Here is a 15,675-nt window from a genome sequence, read left to right on the forward strand (position 1 = left end):
TAAACTTAGAAATTATAATGTTACATCCATATGGGCTTGATTCACTATAAGGAGAATCAATTGTCAAGGAAAAGTCTACAATTTTAAGCCACAATCTACACTAATGGAATCGTCTTCTATAATATCTATTCACCTATTTACTTGAAATGAATAAATTTCATAGAATATTCTGGAATGTGTAGCTCCCCTTAATAGGAATCCAGGGTTCTCGCACTTCCTTTTGCTACTCAAGAAGATTTTTTTTTTAATTTGAATTTTGTAGAATATCTTCTGAGAGCCAAAACTTTTGACTTGAGCATTTGATTACGTATTATAATATATTGTTGAAGAACTTGTGCATAAATCTACAATGTCACAATGATGTTATCCACTTTTTGAGCTTCTATAGGACATCAAGGTGCTCCAAATTTTACTCAAAAACTTTATAGGAGAAATTTATCTAGACAAAAAACTCTAATATCTCCAAAACGAAATTTGAGATATTTTTTCCACCATTTTCTTCATTTTAAAATATTTTCTCCTTGGCAATGTTTTAAAGTCCATACATGCCTATATAGGTAGACTAATTAAAATAGTAAGTAATATTTTTTAGTCTTTCCAAATATTTGTCTATCGTAAACCTCAAAAGTTTCATGACAAGATCCAAAACAATTAAATAAATCAACGAAAAAAAATAAAGTACAATTTTTTAAGTGATTCAAGATTGCTCTTACACCACTAGATACTTCTTCATCTAAGTATATTGTTGTTAGAAGGATATATTGATAAAAAATAAACAATATGATGTATGTGTGGTGAGCCTCATAGACTAGATCATGTGGTACTTGGGAACAACTACATTTTATAGAAACATTGTAACATATAGACAAACAAGGTGATATGACCTAATTTACAAATCCATGTAATGGATAATAAATACAAGTAGAGCATCAAGATAATGTCTTAAATTAGATTATTTATAATAAAAAAAAAAATTTGGTTCTACTACTTTCATTCCATTTCCAATGCCAAAAAGATTCAGGTTACAAAATGAGAGATAGATAGAATTCGGTCATGAATGGATTTTGAATCAAAGAAAAAAAAACTTATTTTCAACTAACATAACAACCATTCAATTAATTTTGAAAAAAAAAAAAAAACCATTCAATTAAATTATAATTGAATCAATTCTTAGTAATTTCATAAATAGTTAAATTAATATAATAGTTTCAAATAAAAGTACCGTAAAGCTTCATTAAAATTATTGAAAAATAAATCCAAATAGTAAAACTGTCATTCATTATTTAACTTATGTTTATTGTGATACAATTAACTCAATGAATATAATAGATAATGTCCAAAGCATACCTCTAGATTATCTGATAACTCTAGTTTGTCTCCCGTAGAAGCAGAAATTTTTTGATACTTCCCAATTATTCTATTCATGCTTTATCAAAAAAATTCTAGTCATTTATGTTGCCATAAAATCAATAATAATTTAAACAAGTTAACACATATTTTTCATACTACAAAACTTATCAAACCATGATCTACATGACAAATATAAAATGGTAATAATTATAATTGAACTTTATTTCATAAAATAAAATACAGATATAAGATACCATGTGCTACATGAGAGGTCAATTGGTCAATTTATATATAAGTATATCAAATCATGCTTTATTGCTAAGATTTAAGGTGACTGCAATAGATTATGTCAATGTCAGGGAGTATTTCATATATCTCCTAACACTATATTAAAAGTTTAAAATTATCTTGATATCACCCTTCCCCAAAATCTATAATAGGGTTCCAGATATCATTTAATCTTCTAACAACCTTATCTTGTCTAGAAAAGTGAAAAAATGTTACAGTATTGTATCAAAGTTGAATGATGCATCTACATGTCTAAATTATCGTTAGGATAATAATTAGCTACAATGTAAACACATTCAATCTAAACTTAAATAAAATTAAACATTATGTAAAATTTTGACTAAAGTATTATATCAATGTTCAATGACGCATCTACATGTATAAATGATCATTTTTCCAATAGTTGGATATAAAGAGTTATTCAATATAAAATCCAATAAAATTTGACATTACCATAATTTTATTGTATACTTATCCTTGCTAACAAAGGAAAATTCTCGAAGTCTCTTCTACAAAATTGATTTAAAATTCCTATCCCTCTTGAGTCCATTGAGTTCTATTTCTTCAGCCCTTAAATTGTCCCCTATTATCCATATGGCTCAAACTTTAAGTGGTATATTTTATATTATGTTTGTAAAAACCTTCCTTTTTGTCTTCAAACATCTTTCTACCATAACATAAAAAAATTCAAGAAAATAAAAGGTTATGTGACCCCTCTATTCCTAATAATGATGTTCAATGATAGGTTTTTGGAAATGATAGAGATGTCACACATAGTTATCAATTGAAATACGAGAAGGTACCAAAGTTTTACAGTAATAAAATTTGTTGCTCATTTCCACCAAGATCCTAAAAAGGACTTATTACTATTGAATTTTTTTAACTTTCATGATCAAATCAAGAAAAAATTAAATATTATGACTACCAAACCTAAGCTTTTCCAATTATACATACTCATTATAGGTAAGAATATCTAATTGGAAACATAATGGCTTTTAAGACATGTTTATAACTCTTTCCCAAGAGTTTAATGAAATATAGTCTTAGCTATATGATGATTTGAATTTGTATAAGTGCGATGTCATATAACACATTATTTAAACCAACTTTCTTACATGTCCTATTTGAAAAATCTAATGACTAGTTAATTAACATATAGAACCAATGATGTTAAAGAAGATCACTAAATTGATAGTAAAGATCAAAATCCCTATGAATAGTTCTACATGGATACGTAATCTTATATTTCCATTAGCTTAAACAAGCTTTTCTCAAATACCTCTATCTATCTCCCGTTGGACAAAACTTTGCAGGTGGCTAGTTGCACTGTAAATTAATTTTTTGATATCTCCTACATATATAGCCATTTTTTAGTAGGAGTACCTATCAAATCAAGATAATGTTTACCACCACTTAGGTTACTTTTACCTATTAGAAATTCTTTTTGGTAAAACTAATGCATACATGGAATTCAAAAGAGCCACTAGGGTCACCTTTTAAAAAATAACCAAGTATATTTATTATAACTGAAAGATACCAATTGACACTCACTTTGGGTACCTAGATAAATGACTTTATTGAAGCTACAATAGGCTATAACAATTTAAAACTGGCACATTTTGTTGGGGATTGTTGTTAGCATGAGCTTGTATGGTCGTCATTGATGTCAAATCTGGTTATACAAATGGATATTGGTCCGAATATGCTTTGTCAGACCTTGGCCTTGGTTATCTAGATGGATGTTGGTCTGGATAATATTTTGGTGTTGATTGTGTCATCCTATATTCAGGGTGGTCTGGAATGCTTTTGGTGCCCTCCAGATATGTTGTTAGTTGCATTGAGGTTTAGTGGATCATGTTCTTTTGGTCTAGATATGTGTTGGAAGATGTGTTGAGATGTCTGTTTGGGTCTCACGTTGGTTTGTGGAGATCCACATTGAGTAGTTTGCATTGGAAGTGGTTATGTGGCTGACTGGTTGATTATATGTACACATTATGCTTTGCAACATCTTTTAAAACATATGTTAGCATGTGCAGATTGTCGGATCATTCATGCGATGATGTTTTATGATATGTTTTGGTTCCCTCTTTCTCCTGGAGTGGACCAATCTAAGTATTTTAGGTTTGGGTGGCTTTTTTGTGTAATATTTCTTATTCTATTTTGGCTAACCCTTGATTAATATTTTAATGTTGTATCTCATAAATATGATTTTTTCTACAAAACAGTGTGCTATGACAGTGGAGATCATCAGAAATATTTGCAATGTTATTGGTCGCTTGATTATTGTTCAAGGACAATTTCATGATGAGGAGAATCCTTCTCAATTTTAGTCTAGCAACTCATTCACTGTTGATTGACAATAAGTACTTTAGTAGCAGTTTGTGTCTTGTCTCGAAGAAGTGTTCTTCATCTTTACAAGTCCTTTTGTATCTTGCCTAAGGCAGTGCGCCTTAATTCTGCAAGTCCTTCAAGTGTTGGTGCTCCTTGGCTGCAAGCCTAAAATGTTGTAAACATTGGTATTCATATTTTGAGTTAGATTGTCACTGTGGTTTTTCCCTATTTGGGTTTTCTAATTAAATCTGGTTTTCATGTGTTTATGTGTCTCTACCTAATGTGTTGATATTAAATAAGGAGTAATAATTATTTTTGAAGTTCCAGATTGACTCACCCCCGCTCTCAGTCTTGCTAGGTGTTCAACAATTGGTATCAGAGCAAGGTTCCTCTTTGGAAAGCTTAACCACTTGAGGTAGATCTTGAAATGGCATTGGATCTTCATGTTAAAGGCTCAATGTTTAATAGAACAAACTTTAATTATTGGAAGGAAATAATGGATTCTTATTTGGAAGCACTAATGGAATCTGGGAGATTATACAGACTGGCTATTAACAACCTTCGAATGGATCATCAACTCCGAATGAGATCAAGGCTCGGGAGACAAATGCAAAAGATAGAACAATTCTTATCAACTGTCTTAGTGATAAAGTATTTGGCAAAGTTACAAGAATGAAATAAGCTAAGGGAATCTAGAATAATTTATGTTATGCATATGAAGGTGATCTGAAGACTCAACAAGCAAGACTCTTGAACCTGAAGCATAAATTTGAAGGTTTCAAAATGGCTGATGATGAAAGCATTGAAAGTTACATACATAGAGTGAATGATACAACAGAAGCTATCTGAGATGTTGGAGGAATACTTGACGAAAGTGATGTTATCATGAAAATATTATTTACATTGAAAAAACCCTACAAATGAAGAAGTATGCAATTGAAGAATGTCATGATTTCAACAACTACAAAACTGATTAGCTTATTGGTACATTATCTACATATGAGATCAAAGAAATGGAAGATATAAAATCCTATCAAAGAGTAGTTTGCATTCAATGTTTGAACAATATCAAGAGTTGAATCGGAAACTAATGAGAACCTGGATGAGATTGAAGCAAACATTGTAAGAAGACCGAATTGAGGAACTGGAAAATATAAAGTTATGTTACTCTTTAAATGTTTTAATTATGGAAGAATTGATTATTATTCTTCTAAATATATATATAAAGAAGATTAAAAAAAGTTTGAGGATAACGAAAATAAAATAAATATAAAAGAAATCACTTTAAGAGAAGAACGAATGATAGAGATGAAGGGAAAATGAGTTTATGTTCTATGAAATCACATTCATCTAAATAAGTTACTGAAGACCTGAATTAAGAATCCTTATTTATGGCCATAGAGGAGAAGTATCAGGAAAGAACTAAAAGACCAGAAGAAAAAACTGCATTGCATGCTAAAGTTGAACCTAGATCAGGGATCATTGATTCCAAATGCTCAAATTATATAACCAAAGGCAAAGACAAGTTTATCACTCTGAAGAAGTATGATGATGGATCTATAAAATTTGTAGGAGAGGAAACTATACCAATATGTGGAATAGGAAGCATCTCAATTGATGGTAAGCATAAAACCGATGGTATTTATTATGTAGATCGATTGAGACATACTTCGTTGAATGTCAATAAGATGTGCAATAGAGGTTATGAAGTTGTGTTTAAAAAAACTGGATGTATGATTAGAAAAGGTAGAACTCGAAAGTTGGTAGCAGAAGGAGTCAAGGTCCAAGTGGAAATGTTTACTACATAAAGGACAGAAGTGGAAATAGATGTTATCTGAGTAAGAGTAATGAATGTTGGTTATGGCATAAGAGGATGGGACATGTTAACTTTGATAACATGATAAAGATCAATAACTATAAAGAAATAAGAGATTTATCAAGAATTATCAAGCCTATAGACATTGTGTGCAGGGAATGTCAATTAAGAAAGCAAACAAGGAGAAGTTTAAAGAACATGGAGTATTCTACATCACATCCATTGGAGATAATTCACACAGACTTATGTAGTGCTAGAAGGGCCTGCAGACTCAATGGTCAAAGGTATTTTATGTTACTCATTGATGATTATTCTAGAATGACACAGGTTACATTTTTTAGGGAAAAATATGAATCTTTTGAAATATTTAAAGTTTTCAAGTCAATGATAGAGAATCGGGTTGATGCTAGAAATAAATGCTTAAGATCTAATAAAGGAGGAGAATTTACTTCAAATAATTTTGACAATTTCTGTGAGGAATATGGCATTAGGAAGCATCTTTATGCTCTGAGAACCCCTCAATAGAATGGTGTGGTTGAAAGGAAAAGTAAAACTATTATTAAGATGGCTAGAACTATGATGAAAGATGATGACTTAGTTAAATGTTTATTGAAAAACAGTTGTGCATACTGTTGTTTGCAATCTTAATATGGTTTTGATGAATACTAAGAGGAGGGGGTGAATTAGTATGCCAAAAATCTTTGCACTTAAACACTTTGCAAGACTAACAGTAAACTGGTAAAACAGTTTAACAGACAAACCGGTTAACAAACATGCAAACCAAATAGCTAATAATGCATTCACCCACAGAAGCACAAACACCGTAACACAATAGATTTTGACGTGGAAACCCAAATGGGAAAAACCACGGTGAGATGAAACTCACAAGTAACTATCTGCAGAATAGGAACCAGACCAGTTAAGGTCTTACAATGTTCTTTACCAGAACAGATCCTGTTAGGAATCTCAATCTCTATCAGGAGATAAGTCCGATTAAAGACTACCTTGCTAGAGGATTTCAGATCCACAGATGTGAACCACCTTGTTAGAGGATTTACAAAAGGCTTTTGGGCATACCCAGTTAAGGGTTACAGACTTGTCAAATATGTGAGTAATCAACAAGCGTTTGATCTATCTAATAGCACAGACTGCTCGGTTAGATCCTTGATAGCTCGTTCTTAATGCACTCTTGCATTACTTCAGTCTTCTACACATTCATATTCTTTCCAACTCCTCAATCACCTTAAACCCTAGCAACAATATAAACTTTTGTTGCGACCTCATCTACAACATAAAACCCTAAACATGATGTCCTTATAAAGGAACCTGATTTCATGTCGGTCCAATAGGATTACATTACAATTTCCTAGGTTCAATGAACCTGGACCAACTTGGTAACACGACACAAAAATCACCGTTAATGTGTCGGCACCGTCAAAAAATCGGTGGATGGTAACTCATCACAAAATGCCGGTTGGTAACTCATCATAGAGTATTACCGGTTCATACAAAATGCCGGTTGCCGGTTTGACAAAAATGAAGACTGGTAAAAATGTGTTATGCCACTTTGGTCCTTCGTACCGCTTGGGATCCACGAACCGCTTGGGGTCAACATGCCGCTTCAGACCGGGAAACACATTCTTCAAAACAACAATAGTCTATAGACTATAATTCAACATACCGGTTGGAACAAATACCAGTTGTGCTCTAACTCATACATATAAAGGGGATCTCAATGCAAGTGTGTGTCCATCAATGACAATCACAACATAAACATAAAAAATGCCAACAGGTTCAAATAAGGATAAATAATACAAAGAAACCCTATGAGTTGTGGTATGGAAGACCACCTATTGTGAAATATTTCAGAATCTTTAGAAGTGTTATATCAAAAGAGATGTTGACCTCGAAAAGTTTGATACTAGAGCTGATGAAAGAATATTCTTGGGATATGCTACAAATAGCAAGGCTTACCAGTATTACAATAAAATATTGAACAAGATAGTGGAGAATACAAATGTGAAAGTATGTGAAGCATGGGAATAAACTTCCCCAGAACTTGTTCAAGAGATTGAATTTGAGATCCTACCTACTGGTGTACAAAAGAAAAGACAACTCCGGAAGGAAGCAATGAATACAAACCCAATGAAGTAGAAGAAGAGGATAGAGAAGTGGAACAAAAAATTAATACCCCGAAATTTTTACAAAGAAATCATTTCGAAGATCAAATAATTGAAGACAAAAATAAAGGAGTCTAGACAAAAAGTGTTACAAAGGTAAATGAGCAAACTAATTGTCGCTTTATTTCACTTATTGAACCTAAATCATATGAATAAGTAAGAAAATAAGAAATTTGGGTTAAAGCTATGGAAAAAGGATTAAATCAGATACAAAAGAATCAAACTTGGGAGATGGTACCTAGACTGGTGGATAAGAATGTGATAGGAACAAAGTGGGTGTTCTAAAACAAACTAAATGAACAAAGACAAGTCACAAGAAACAAGGCAAGGTTGGTATGTAAAGACTACTCGCAGGTAGAAGGTATTGACTTTGAAGAAACTTTTGCCTTTGTTTCCTAGGATGGAAGCTATTAGAATGTTTTTTGCATTTTTTGCCTACAAGAACTTTAGAGTACATCAAATGGATGTTAAGTTAGTATTTTTGAATGGAGAATTGGAAGAGGTATATATTGAACAATCACGTGGATTTAGACTCAAATAATCTGAACATGGTTTGCAGAGTAAAGAAGGCATTGTATGGCCTTAAACAAGCACCTAGATCGTGGTATGTAAGACTAGGCAAATATTTGTTACAACAGAATTTTAGGAAAGGTATTGTAGACAATAATCTTTATTTTTTAAGGTTGAAGGCATTAAGTTGTTCATTGTTGTTTTCTATGTTGATGATATTAACTTTGAAGGAAGTGATGGCTTGTGCAAAGAATTTGTAGAAGAGATGTAAAAAGAATTTGAGATGTTTATGTTTGGAGAAATGTCATTTTTCCTTGCACTTCAAGTTACACAGCTGGATGATGGAATTTTTATTTCTAAAGCTAAGTATGTTAAAGAGATGTTGAAGAAGTTTAATATGGAAAATTGTAAACATGTTACTACCCCTTTAGCTATTAGATGCAAGTTAGGAAAATATAATGCATCCTCAGATGTTGATAAAAAGAAGTATAGATCTATGATTGGTGGACTATTGTATCTTATCGCTTCTAGACCAGATATTATGTAGGTTGTATATCTTGTTGCAATATTTTAAGCTAGTTCACAGTAGACTCATGATTAAGCAATAAAAGGGATCTTTAGATATTTGATAGTGACTCAAGTTTTTGGTTTATGGTACAAGAGAGGTGGAGACTTCATGTTGAAGGCAAGTACATATGTTGATTGGGTCAGAAGTGTTGATGATAAGAAGAATACAAGTGGTGGAGAATTATTTTTGGGAGACAAATTGGTTTCATGGATGAGTAAGAAACATGAGTCTATATCATTGACAATTGTTGAAACTGAATATATTGCCACAGTATCTTGCTATACTCAAGTTTTGTGGATGAAGCAAACTCTTAAGGATATTAGATATGTATATGATTAAGCTATTCCTATTATCTCTGATAATACCAATGCTATAAACATTTCAAAAAATCCAATTATGCATTCAAGAACTAAACATATTTTAATCCGTTATCATTTCTTGAGGGAAAATGTTGCAAAAAAGGAAATCAGACTAGAATACATTTCTACATCAGAACAGATAACAAACATTTTCAAAAAGACATTGATGAAGGATATGTTTAAGTATCTCAAGCAAAAGTTAGGGTTTATTGCCCCTCCTTTTTCTAACTAGATGCATTTTCGGTGGTGCATCTTTCTAGAGGGAGACTCGATGCTTATCTTTGTTTCCTAGATTGATGTTGATGCTAGTCTCAGGGGGAGTAGTGATGTGAGTGGTTAGTATGTTTCTATTTGTCTTACAAAGCCCTTTATCTTTGTTGTCAAAGGGGAGAGAATTGTGAAATTATTGGAGAGAGTTGTGAGAATATAATTTTTTTTTGGTGTTGTTGTTTCTTGGTCTTCTGGTGTTGCCATCAATAACAAAGGGGGACATTCTTAGAGATTATTGTTAGCATGAGCTTGTATGGTTGTCATTGATATCAAACCTGGTTATCCAAATAGATATTGGTCTAGATATGCATTGTTAGACCTTGGTTATTTGGATGAATGTTGGTCTGAGTACTCTTTTTGTGTTAGTTGTGTCATCCTGTATTCAAGGTGGTCTCGATTGCTTTTGCTACCCTCCAGATATGTTGTTAATTGCATTCTGGTTTAGTGGATCATGTTTTTTTGGTCTAGAATGTGTTGGAAGATGTGTTAAGATGTTTATTTGGGTCTCACTTTGGTTTGTAGAGATCTGCATGGAGTATTTTACATTGGAAATGGTTATGTGGTCGACTAGTTGATTATATCTACAAGTTATGCTTTGTAATGTCCTTTGGAACATATATTAGCATGAGCGGACTGTCGGATCATTCATGGGATGACGTTTTATAATATGTTTTGGTTACCTCTTTCTCTTGGAGTGGACCAATCGAAGTATTTTAGGTCTCAATGGCTTATTTTGTGTAATATTATTGTAGCGTCCTAAAATTGCACCTCTTGCAATTTCGACCGCATTTGGATATTCACCTTAGTGTTTGCGCCCCTTGGCCTGGTTGAAAGCCTCATTATGCTCATGCACATCAAAAACATCAAAAACTTTGATTTTGCACTTGACATACACCTTGATCCTAACCTAAAATAGGGCAAGCCCAGGACGTGGCGCCATAGTCCTCCCTAAAATGAGCCCAATTTAAACCCTTTTTCCCATTTCAAATTTGAGTGGGATTTCGCTCCCCATGTCTGCTCATGTCGAAAAATTAATCAGTTTTCTCAATGGGCTAGTATATAAAGAGGATTTCTCCTCTCATTTGAATATAGACACAAGATCTAACGTTCATCTATCAAGCATCTGGCAATCACATGAGATCAATTATTCAAGCATTGAAGAACAATTGAGCATCTTTAGCCTTCCTTCAAGCCTTGGAGCAGCAATAAAGTCAAGATTCAAGCATTGAAGTGGAGATCTACATCCTATTTCATGAAATCCTAATTCCATGTGGAGGCAAGAAAAACTTCACAAGGAGGTATAATCATTCAATTTTCAGTCATAATTCCAAAACCAGGGTTTGATCAAAGGAAAGCCCCTATTCCCAACCTATTTCCCTTTCTTTCCGTTTATAGGAAATAAGTGTGCAGTTGTACTTCTAGAAATAAGCTTCAGACACAGAGACATAAATACCCTTTTTGGTGTGCAGAAACTTCGGAGGACAGTGTTGCCGCATCATGGTCCCTACTTTTCGGGGCATTTTCGCAGGGCAGATCTCAATCAGCTTATATTACTCAGATCCAGGTGCACTACAAAGTCCAAAACCTATAGCTCAGTATTTTCCCAATTTTGTCTTCAATTTTAGCATGTTACCCTAATTCGGCATTTCAACTTACAAAAGAGGGAAACACACATTATAATCAATCAATCCACTTAGCATTCAATCCTTATGTGATTTGTGATTGAATCTAGTGGATTCCTCCCCTCTTTTGAATGTAAAGGAATCTCCCCACAAAGCGAAAATTGATTTGGTGATTTCTCCTTCCATGTTGCAAATTGCCAAATCAAATTTTTCCCCTTTACAATTGCTTATTCTGTTTTGGCTGACCTTTGATTAAGATTTTAATACTATATCTCATATATAAGATGTGTGGATGGATGAATTGAGTAAGGATGAGAAGTGAATTGTGTGAGAAGTGTATGCAAATGATTTGCAAGTAGATTTGAGTTTGTGGTGATGCAAAAGTTAGCTTGAGAAGAGCTTTGAAGCCGATATATCTGCAAGACAGTGTGATATGATAGTTGAGATCATCAAATATGTTTACCATGTTACTAGTCACTTTATTATTTTTCAAGGACAATTTCATTATCAGGGGAATTCTTCTCAATTTCAATTCAACTATTTCATTTGTTGCTGATTGACAATGAATCCTTCAGCAGTAGTTTGTATTTTATCCTGAAGAAGTGTTTCTCAACTGTACAAGTACTTTTGTATCTTTCTTAAAATGCTGCGTCTTAGTTTGCGAAGTCCTTTAGGTGTTGGTGCTACTTGGCTGCAAGCCTAAAATGTTGTAAACATTGTTATTCATAATGTGAGTTAGATTCTCACCATGGTTTTTCCCTATTGGGGTTTTCCACGTAAATATGGTGTTCATGTGTTTACATGTTTCTGCCTGAAGTGCCAATGATTAAATTGTTGATATTAAATAAGTTGATTAATAATCATTTTTTAAGTTTCGGACTGATTCACCCCCCCCCCCTCTGAATCCTACTGGGTGTTTAACACATTCTCAAGGTTTCAAAAAGGTTTCACTTGAGAGAGACTCTTTAAATAACATTCAATGCTTGAAGAAGATCCAATGTGTTAATTTGTTGAGACCCCCATTAGGGATTCCATAGCCCTCATTAATTCATTTGATGAATGTCATATTTTGCACATTTATAGGGATGGCATTAGACATGTTGATAACTTCGCCAACCCTGGGGTCTCTAACCTTTTCTTGAAAAGTTGGAAATATCATGACCCTTTACCCTTTAATGTTCAAACCATTATATTATTAATGATTTGCAAAAAAGGCACATCGGAAATGCTATTCAATTTCACAATTATCCTAGGTCAAATCACAAGGACTATGGGTGTTTCTTTGGGCCTTCTTTGTTTTCTTCGGTGAGGCCTGCATTGTAATTCCATTTAGCTAGTTATCCTTTTCTTGTTATCTCAATGATGGGCAAGGATAGAAGAAGAGTCAAGCCTCCTTCTTGTGATGTAATTAGGAGAAAGGGTTAGTCTAGAAAAATTTGGAGGATGGAGGCATGATTCTATTTCTTGAAAAGTTCCATGGATACAAGCTTGAAGCTATGAAGGTTTCTATGAAGGGTTGGAAGGATAACACTTTGTCGATTTATGGAAAGGAACGGGTTATAAGGAAGAAATATATTCAAGGATAGAATTGATTCTATTTTTTAAAGGATACTAAGAAACAAACTATTCAAGCTTGCTTCAAGTGGCTACAATAGTCTCTCTATGAAACCAATTTGGTCAAAAATACTAGAGTTAATCGTGCAGTCCTTTACCCTAGATGGAAGGTTCACTACAATTTAAGGTTTTCATGTCATTCTTATAAACCATTTACGTTAAATAACTTTTTTCTTTTCCAAAGATCTCATAGTATACATCTATGACATAATTTTAGTCTCACAATCGCTCACATTGAAGGATATAACTGTGGATTGTCATTTTCTATCATTCATGAGCAACATCCTCAAAGACTACAAGGAAGAGTGCATGGTTCTAAAGAAACAAGAATAAACCTTCTTTAAGTCCCTCAACAATTTAAACACATAATTTCTCATAGTGAGATGAATGCAATAATAAGTGAGACATTATCTCCTTCATGTACAAATATGTCAAAAAAAAGAAAGTTGGATTATTAAATAATGGAATAGGATATCAACATTAAAGTAACAAATCTTGTCTAGGGCCAAGATTTATGTAAACAACTTGACAAGATGCTATCCACTCTAGAATCCTCCCAAAATGATGATCTTTGTAGTTCTCCAAGCCCGAGGAACTTTTACTCTTTAGAGTATATAAAAAGACTAAATTTATAAAAATCAAATCATACTTCAAAATGGGATGAATCTCATTGAGACTTGATAAGACATAAAGACCACTTTTATATCCCTCTTATCTCATCTATCAACTCAACAAGTGGGCCATATTAAGGTGGAGAGTTGATGGAACCCTATTTAGGTGTGTTGGACCTAAATGAACAAATGTATTAGTGTGAGTTTTGTGAGCAGCTCATAGGTAGCCAATATTCAACTAAGACCACTACTAAGATATTTTAAGCAATAGGAACTCTATCTCATTGGTACAATAAATCCTCCCTTTAACAATGCACATAGATAAATATTGACTATGACGAACTGTTGGATATTGTCATACATTGTTGTTGCTAGGATATGTTGTTGTCGTTGATGTCAACATATTCCTATGATTTGTTTCGGTGATTGTTGATTGGGAAGATCTTATGATCCGGTTTTGTTGTTGCTTTACTGATCATTGTTTTATAGAGTTCGGTATATCCTCCGGTATATTCCAATGTGATCAGATCTTGTGCTGATTTTTTGAGATATTGTTGGGGATGGTCTTGTGTATCTTCATTTCAGATGGTTCGTGATTTGGTGCTCTGCAAGTTATCTTTCTTCATGACAATTGCTGATTGGTTGTGTTCTTGAGCTTTCAGATGTTGATCGATGAAGATTTGATAAGTGGTGTTGGTACAGTTGTTCTTGATGATTCTAACGTGCTTGCTAGTGTTTCCTATTTATGTCCTATTTGCTTTGACAATCCGCATTGATCGTTGTGCGATTTTTTGGTGGTTTTCATCAACCGGTATTGATTTTTGTGTTATGATGTATTTCTGGTGGTGTAGTGTGTTGCGGTTGACCTTGGCGTGATTTCCAATCAATTTGTGCATTTGAGAATTTGATTTAGGACCATGTTATGCTATGTAAACTATTATATTATCATGTGGTCGATCTTTGTATCGTATGTTGTAATTTTCCAATCGAGAGTTGAGGGTTTAGCTGATCTTGTTATCAAGGTTGATGATTTATGTATATAGGTGATATATTCATGTAATTTAGGTGTCGATGTTAAGTCTAGATCATCAGAGAGAGGTTTATGTTCGAACAAGTGATTTATCCTCCGGTGTTGAGTTTGAGGAGAGATTGGTGTTGCAGGGAAGACATCTGTGTTTAACCAGAACTGTAATCAGGCATTTGGAGATGCTATTCTTTCACTTCATTTCTTCAGGATTGTATTCTGAATCTTGTTGTAAGTCAGTCAAACTTCCCTAAGGGTTGTAGCTTTCCGAGCCATTATCATTTGAGCAGTGAGCTCTAGGCAGTGTGCCTGAATGCATGTGCATTCCCCATTGTAATATTTTCACATACTACTGCAGAGTATCATCTTACTGTGGGTAGGTTCCCACCGTGTTTTTTCCCTTAACCGGGTTTTCCACGTCAAAATCTTGGTGTTGTGTTGTGCTTCCAATTTGCCTATCTGTCTTATTGTTGCAGTTTATTAGATCTTTTTTTGGTGGTTAAGTTTGTTATTTCGGTGAAGACTGATTCACCCCACACCCCCCCACCCCCCTCAATCTTCCTTCTTGATTATTGCTAACACAAACTTCTTTACCAAGTGGACCAAAGTTCTTTCTCTCAAGGATGAAAAATAAGTGAAGGTCACGAATTTTTGGGAAGCAATTACAACCCAATTAGTATCCCTACTATCATAATCATTGATAATGTTTAATCTTTAATGAATTTGATATTCACTAAATTTACTCAAAACATAATATGTTAATAATTCATTTAATTATATACCCTAGGAAAAATAGTCTATAATAATTTATAAATAAGAATTTGACGCAAATAATTAACCCAACTATTAAGGAAAGTTTATGTGCACAAACTTCACCCCTATATTTTCTCTTCTCCATCACCTACATCATTTTTAAAAATATGTAAGAGGAATATCACTTTCTATATTAATTTATGGTATGGAGGCTCATCTAAACTAATCTTCCCACTCTTGAGTTGTTAAGAGTAGAACATCTCCCTAAAACCCATTCAATAGAGGTTACTTGGGCATAGAATTTCATTAGCTTCAAAAAGAAAAGATGAGGAAAGTCAACAAGTTTAGAATTATCAAATAGACAAAGAATTGAAATAAG

The 15,675-nt window shown here is 33.4% G+C and overlaps 1 protein-coding gene across 1 annotated transcript in view; it reads right to left on the reverse strand.

Moving 5' to 3' along the window:
• Window positions 1-1,208: 1,208 nt before the first annotated feature.
• The window catches only part of LOC131873951 (MADS-box protein GGM13-like), a 35,881-nt gene continuing 21,414 nt past the window's right edge, over window positions 1,209-15,675 (reverse strand). The window contains exons 2-3 of the mRNA XM_059217135.1: window positions 1,348-1,426; window positions 1,209-1,229 (exon numbers count right to left, since the gene is read on the reverse strand). Coding sequence (XP_059073118.1) covers window positions 1,209-1,229; window positions 1,348-1,426 — 100 coding nt within the window. The remainder of the gene's footprint in view (window positions 1,230-1,347; window positions 1,427-15,675) is intronic.

Source organism: Cryptomeria japonica, chromosome 3, assembly GCF_030272615.1.
Source record: "Cryptomeria japonica chromosome 3, Sugi_1.0, whole genome shotgun sequence".
NCBI lineage: Eukaryota > Viridiplantae > Streptophyta > Pinopsida > Cupressales > Cupressaceae > Cryptomeria > Cryptomeria japonica.